Raw genomic sequence first — 8,104 nt, forward strand, 5'->3', positions numbered from 1 at the left:
TCTAGTGTGCCAATTTCATCAATCTACTTTGGTTAAGTGTGTTCAATTTAAAAAAATACAGCCACATTATAACCATTTATCAGTTATGAGATTATTTGCACCATAAATTACTCGAGTTGCCATCGCCATAGCATTTTTAACTTTAATGGGAAAACGAGAAAATCTTGCCTTCACCGGTAAGAGTCAAACCATTCCTGTTATGCATTTCAAAGACAAATCGCAACAGGTAAAGAAACAGAAAGAAGAGGCAATAATACTCAACACAAACAGCTGTCATGCAGCTAGAAGCAATAATAAGGACATAGGTATGGCATAAACAGTACCAATAGCTCCAAGTTGAGCTAATTTTGCTTCAAATTGACGACCAAATCCCACAATCTTTACGGAAAAAGGTGTTTGACAATCAATTGTACAAGAGCTTCAGCCACTGAATATCATCTAAGAAGATAATAAACATCATCCAACAAATTTCTAGCTACATTCACTTTGCAATATTGGTACAAGCATGATCAATCATTCCATTTAGCTCTATCTGTTCAATCTAGACAACTGCAATCCTCCACACGAACTTTATATCATTGTTAAACAGCAGGATCTTCTAGCGTTGCCGTAGATAAATTGTTTATGCGAGGATAAGCAGCTTTCTCATCAAGTTGATTTTGAGCCCATACTAGCATCTTTAACAAGCTTGGAAGCTTAGGATCTGTATGGTTAAAAGATACAAAGCCAATTTAACTCTTGAAGAGAAAAAAGAACTATCAAGATAAATCAGCAACCTCATAAAAATTACACAAATCATGCAGGCAAAAGAGACCACTGAACGCAAAACCCAGTTGAACAACGTCCAATACTGGTAGATCAAAACATTGATTCAATATCCTTTTAGATTCTCACATTTTTTGATTTTATCCTTTCAGTTTAACATAAATATTATCATATCTAATGTCAGAAACTAATCAGTGGAATCTCTCGGAAATGGTTAATCTGTGTTAGCATGTTCTTGGAAACTTTACCCTCTTCCCACATAAATATCCTCGCGCAAATATCTTATTTTATGTGGTAGATACAACCTATTTTATATGGTCCAAAGTTCATATCCAATGTAGTACTTCTCCATAAAATAATCCACTAAGATACCAGATGATAGAAGTTTCAGACTAAAATACATCTGACCATAACTCGATGGCTGCAAGCTGCAACCAGAATTTTCAAAGAAAATCTTTTGTAACGCTTTTCTAGCATCACTAAATGAGTGAAGACTACTAGCACACTAACAAGTAATATACATGTCCAAATGAATGCACAGTTAAAAAAACAAAAAGGGTCAGATTGACAAGTCATACCATCCTCCCATCTAAAGCTGTAGAAAATTTCTTAAGAAAATAATTTGCTGGGGATATTCATTTTATCACATGAACTTAGAACACAAATTTCATATAGACAATAAAAAAATGTCCTAGATAATGACGGCAGCAAACTCACTAACCTTTTTCATGACTCTGGCTTGTGAGGATGGCTGCATTAACCTCGCTAGCTGTCTTCAGGCGCTGTGATATATCCAGAAGGTCTCCAACAGGGCAGTTGGAGACATCTTCAAAAGCCAGTAATGCAACAGTCCTCTCCAACTCTTCTAAAAAGCTTTGCTGCAGAAAACTCTTTACATTCTTAGAACCAAATATCAGCACCAATAATAGAAAAAGATACAACCGAGAAGTGTAAGATTATGGCAAACAAGAAAAATCATTCATGAAGAGAGAAAAATAAAAACTAAAATACTTTCAATGACAACTAGTAGGCAAAACAAAGTTATAGTGAACAAAAGATTACATTTTCTTCTCCCCTTGGTGCGAGCTCCTCCTGAGCAAATTCGAGCGCCTCTTCCACCTTTCCATTCCGTATTAATTCTATTAACCTCTGCTGTTGAAGATGGAAAAACAGTTGTGGATTTGTATCCAATATCTGCATAGAGAGTTTTGAAACAAATGAAAAAGAATATAAAAAACAATATTCTGACAAAATGATAACCAAGACAAAAGACAATCATACACATGAATATAGTTCATATATGGATTGACCACTAATGCAAAGTTTCAGCCTTAAATAATGTCCACCTATACAGTTTCCCTCCCTTGTTCGAGAAGTGCACCCTAATTTCATAAATGACAGAACATATGCCAAGAGTGTGTTTGGTTGGGGGTAATAGGAGATTATTGAGGTAATGTCATCTTATATTACTTGATTATCCCGTTTGATTGTCAAGTAATAAAATATGCCGATAATTTTCCAAAACCAATAGTAGTTACTGTTGATAATATAAGGGGTAGTCTAATTACCTCCATTTTTTTTAAGTATTTTAAGATTACTTGGTAATCTTATTTTTATTACAATTTTACCTCTTATTAATAAAATTTTAAGACAATAATACCCTTGTTTTAAAAACAATTTACAAAAATACTAATTGACTATTTTATCCTTATATACAAAGTTTTTAGGACCTAAATACTTCTGGAATTTTAAAAAATTACCCAAGGGTGGTGGCTGGATCTGGCTACCACTGCTAGCCACCATCGTTGGCGGTAGCGGCAGAATGGCGTACGACCAACCATATCTGACTGGCCATGCACCGCTAATGCCATTTTCAGCCATGGATCTGTGATCCATGGCCAGAAACAGCCAGATCTGGCCTTTCACGGCCAAATCTCCATTGTCGTTGCCATCCATGGTGGTGGCAAGCCTGCGGCAATGGCTTGAGGTGGGTAGGGGTGTTTTCATTAAGTTTTAAATTTTTTTTGTTGCTGAGGTGTTTTAGCTAAATCTGAAATCTAGGTGGGTTAAAAGAAATTATTCAAAAAATAATATAATATTAATATTTAAAAAGGAGGGAAATTTAGTAATTTATATAACATACCCATCAATTTATTCCTCTCAACCAAACATATTAATATAACATACCCACCAATTTATTCTAACCAACCAAACACATTTCCCTAAACATTCCCAGTAATCTTCAAGATAATCTATCTTTCCATTAATATAATATTTCCAATAATGCAACATTCCCTGAACCAAACACACTCCAAGACTTTTCTTAATTACATTCCTATAGGTGTGATTGCTGGCATCAACCAATCAAAACATAAATTACCGTACATAGAGTAGCACTTAATCCCAAATGCCAATTTGGGCTGCAAAAAATTAGCCACTATAACTTTGTTCTACTACTAACATGTACCACTGCTTTAAGATACAATGCTGAGAAGGGTTTCAGTCATGAATCAATTTCTCTAACAAAATAAACACAATTTAAATTTTGTAAAACATTTCAAGGAGCAAACTAGGGATAACTTTGGAGATGCTACAGATTAATAGTATTTCAACAAAAAGCTATAATAAGATCAGAAGTGGTATAGTTGAAACCTAGTTATACCATATTGATGAATCTATTGCATATAATAAATATACAAAAATTTCAAATCCCAGTAACCACTAATAACAAACTACCAAAGGGTGTAGCAAGGTCTACCCAAAAGAGAAGGGCATGCTTCATGTGTCGGACATACAGCAGGAATGAATAATCCAATCCCACATTTGCAGCAGCCAAAGGGTGGATATAGAAATCCACCAGGAATCTATATGCCCTAGAAATGGGATTTCAAAATCTCATCGGGAATTTAGGTACTTCTAATCCCATCTGATGAGATAACAGGAAATGGGATTTCCATGACCACTGACCACAGTCAATAACCACTGCCCAGCAATTTTTTATATTAAATTCATTTGCTTCTTTCCCTATGTTACCCTCTTTTTCCCTTTCTTTCTGTGTTTCCTTCTATTTTTATTTTTTTCTCTTTTCCTTCTATAATTATTTAGATATTTGCCTCAGATTACAATAATGTTGTTCACCAAACAAAAGAAAAAAAGATTTGGATATAGATATCATGAACTATTATATCTGATAATATCCTGTCACTATATCCTCTTCTGTCCTGCATGCCAAATGCAGCATTATAGAAGTAAAAAGCAGCTGCATAATAAAACAAGGTTCATCTTACACTTCACTCTTTGCTTTCATCCATATATTAGTTCATATGATGTAAATAATTGGAAGCCAATATGTAAAGTAACAATACTACCCAATTATATAAATTGATTGGATAATAATATTAACCCACCAAAAGTTCTATTATGGCAAAACAAAAAGCTAACAATTGCCATACGTGTAGTCTGGATATTGTCATTTAGGTGGGTGATACCACATGGGTTATTCAAATCTCAAACCCTGAAGAATTGTTCTGGTTGAACCTATCAACAAATAAGTAAAAATCTAACAGCATCCCAGACATATATGTGCTTTATACACGCAATTCTTTGAAAGAAGGTTCTAGAAGACTAATGTTTAGCCAAACAAATAAAAACAACAATTTACGAAATTCACCAAAAATATGCTGTGGGAACTGTCCTAGTCATTCAGTTGCACAAAATACAACTCATGAAGATTGTTTGAACATGATTAAGCATCATACCTCAGGATTTAAATCATTAACTTTCTCAATAGCATCCTCGACATTACCACACTGTACAGCCTTTTTAACGGCCATGCGATCTGTTATAGTTGCAAGATCTATGTCTGCTATTTCTCAATAAGGAAAAACAATCTGTTCACAAAACCAATCATTTGAACTACAAAGGAAACAACATAAGACACCAACAATAATAACATTCCGTTATGGGAAATAAAAAAAAGAAAAGAGTAAGGATACGTTCAGTTCCAGATTCCATCCGAAATTTCTCAGCAGCATCAACATAACCTTCTGTGACAAGAAAATTCATCACTAACTTATTCATATCTTCTTTCCTAATCTTTACATCATTGAGCTTCTTCTCCCACTCCTCCCGCGTAATCACTTTCTTTGACAATGCCTGCACACAAACAGATCTGCCATAACCACCTTGCCATACCATAAAACTACTGATTCTTTCATAGAATTTAAAAATGAACTTCTGTACTAAGTCCTCCATATATTTGACATAAATTTGTCCAAATCAATCAAATGAAAGAACAAGTTCATCAAAATAGACTAAAAAAAAGCTTGCATTTGCATTTTCCAGGGTGGACCCATTTGGTTTCTCACCTAAAAAAAAAAAAAAAAAAGGTCAAAAGAAAAGAAACTCAAACCAAAAAAATAATCATCACCATTTCTGAAGATCTTTAAAATGAAAAATAAATAAACAAAGTGATACACTGAAATGATCTCATTACAGTTAGTTATCTAGGGTTTACAATTTCCAGCAACCCAACACAACACCCAATCTAACTTAACATAAAAACTCAATTCAGCCACAATCCGTAAGCTCAAAACGCATCACAGACAAAATAAAACCTATAATAGTTATCAAAACTCAATAATCAAAGTAAAAATATATATTTCATGTAATTACCATTGCCTCGATTTCCGCTAGCTGACGAATCACAATCCAGAACGGTGACATCAGTACATTAACACCTTCATTCCCATTAATTTGTGATTCTCGAAGCTGAAATCTATGGTAAAAAAATCAGTTATCAGAACGAATAATGAGAAACCCTGTTCCCACGAAAAGTTTGAACAGTTTTCAGAAAAGAAGGTACCAGAAGATGGTTTTTTTTTTTTTTTTTGTTTCGGTTTTAAATGTTTCTATTGAATTATTCCAGTCAATCGTAGTCACCGGTTTTTTTTTTCTTTATTTAGGACTATATTGTTTTGGGGTGGGTTTTGATGGAGTTTTTGCGAAGTTTTTCTTTTGCTTGTCCGCAATGACGATGAAATTTGATGATGATAATCAATCATTCGGTCTCGGTATTCGGGTTTTCGATGTGGGTAAATGATTCGGATCGAGTTGGCCCATTTTTCTCGGACTGGCCCAACTTAATGCTATAAAACTATTTGGTTGAATTTGATTAAAAATGTTTTTTTTTTTTTTTTTTTTTTTTGATATAAGTTCTATTACATGATTATCTCATATAAAATTATTTTTGATGTACATAAAGTCACTTCCACTAATTTTAATAAAATATCTTCAACATTACTTAATTTATTTGTAATTTAAATAGAAATTTATATTAAAAGAGAGTAAATTCATGTTGAAATTAACACAACAGATTAATTAAAGTAAATTCCCAAGATTATACATGCAAAGTCTCAGTTGCAATCACATTATAATAAATAACGAGTTGCATATATATATTCAGACATAACATCTTGTAGATACCCTAAGTTGTTCTTCAAACCACACAATTTTTTTATTTTATTTTTTTAGAAAGAAAGAGAGGAATTTTTTTTTTTTTTTTTTTGTTTTGTTTTGTTTTAAAAGTAAAATATATCTTTTATGAAAATTGGTTCCTTCTTCCCTTATATATGGAATTTGACTTGCAGTTACCAAAGTAATTGTTATATGTATGTGTATGGTAATTGCCAAATAGTTACCGTTTATTTGGATAATCGATGTACAGGTAGGTCCCATCATAAGTATCCCAACTGTATCCAACATTTGCCACTCATACATGATGAGATCATTTCTTCCTATGCTTCTACAAGATTCATACTAGGAAAGTATGTAATGTGACCATGCATACATTAGAGCACTTTAACTATATATCTGTTAGGAATATAAAACTTTTCGAATAACGTAACTTGGGTGTATATTGTACGTGGCATCCTAGATCACTTATCACATTTTATCTCTAACAATCTCATTTATATAGTTAAACTTTATTGTATTCATAATCATGCTTTGTTTTTATATAAAATGAAAACATAATTGGTTGACCAATGAATACACACAAAATAATGTGATAGTACAAAATTGTGAGCTTCTTTCTTTCTCGATTCTCGCAACTTTCATTTACTTTGCTTTTCTAGAAATGTCCTAGTAGATTGAATCATTCTCAATCTTTTGGTAACTTTCTAAGATAGCAATCATTAAATCAAGGTTTTAAAAAACAAACTAGAGTAACAAGGGTACCCTTTGAGATTTGATTCTTATAATCTCAAGGTCTCTCACAATGTTAAAATTAAGATCTTTACTTTCAATACCCTCGGGATCAAGATTTTGCACATGTGGTATGAATCACATGTTACAGCATTTCCTCATTTCCCATGGAGTGCATGTCTTTTACTTCTTATAAATGTTGTATAGATTTTGGTCAAACATACCTAGTGTCTAACTTGAGTTCTCCTTCATACTTTTCAATTGATCAAAACTCTAATATGACAATAAAACAGATAAAGTAATGAATTTTGATAATCTATCACTTATGGTCATACTTCATTATGACATCATTTTGATCTTGTTTTAGGCAACATTAATATTTTAAGCTTGACTCTCTATTATCACCTAGATAATAAGCTTAAAATTGTCTCATCTCCATTCCCACAAAGTAATAGAGGCGATTGCTTGTGTGAGAAGGCCAATCCTATAACTGTTCGACATGCTTTTCAAAAGAAAAATGTATTTACTCATTCATGTATGTTCAATAATGAATGAAATTGAGCATTGATAATATTGTTAATTAATATTAATTATGATAAACGTGAACATTGTTGGGAAATCTCAATTTATAAGTACATTCAACATCTACGTAAGCCTAGTGATTAAACATGCTTTTTAAATGTATCTCTTGGTATGGGCTTTGTAAATGAATCCGCAACCATGTCATGTGTAGATATGTACTTCATGTTTACCTTTTGTTGTGCCACCAAATCTTGTACAAAGTTGTATTTGATATCTATGTCTTTTATTTTACCATGATATTTGCGATCCTTAGTGTATGCTATTATTGTTTGACCGTCACAGTTTACTCTCACTGGTTTAATATCAACATCAATTATTCCTACATGATTTATGAACCGTCTCAACCAAATGACTTCTTGCACTACAGCTAAAAATGCTACAAACTTAGCCTCCATTGTAGATAAGGCTATACATGATTGTTTCTTACTAATCCCAGATATAGCCCCGTTATTTAGTAAGAAAACAAATCCAGAGGCAGATTTTTTTTCATCTAAATCCCTTCCCTAATTAGCATCGTGTAGCCTCTCAAATGTAAATCATTTCCTTGATAACA

The 8,104-nt window shown here is 32.8% G+C and overlaps 1 protein-coding gene across 4 annotated transcripts; it reads right to left on the minus strand.

The window, feature by feature from the left end:
• Positions 1-313: 313 nt before the first annotated feature.
• On the minus strand, positions 314-5,809 carry LOC116107082 (protein GID8 homolog). 4 transcript variants are annotated; one of them, XM_031393378.1, is made up of 7 exons: positions 5,630-5,806; positions 5,440-5,542; positions 4,761-4,920; positions 4,524-4,630; positions 1,828-1,959; positions 1,487-1,655; positions 314-703 (listed from the first exon to the last, which is right to left on the minus strand). In XM_031393378.1, the coding sequence occupies exons 2-7, from the start codon at positions 5,488-5,490 to the stop codon at positions 582-584; spliced, it is 741 nt and encodes a 246-aa protein (XP_031249238.1). In that variant the 5' UTR covers positions 5,491-5,542; positions 5,630-5,806; the 3' UTR covers positions 314-581. The 4 variants fall into 4 exon arrangements, with proteins under 4 accessions (XP_031249238.1, XP_031249245.1, XP_031249261.1 ...); XM_031393385.1 differs by having other exon boundaries at positions 4,524-4,627; positions 5,440-5,809; XM_031393401.1 differs by having other exon boundaries at positions 1,487-1,643; positions 4,524-4,627; positions 5,440-5,806.
• Positions 5,810-8,104: the final 2,295 nt, after the last annotated feature.

The sequence above is a fragment of the Pistacia vera genome, unplaced genomic scaffold, assembly GCF_008641045.1.
Source record: "Pistacia vera cultivar Batoury unplaced genomic scaffold, PisVer_v2 Contig117, whole genome shotgun sequence".
NCBI lineage: Eukaryota > Viridiplantae > Streptophyta > Magnoliopsida > Sapindales > Anacardiaceae > Pistacia > Pistacia vera.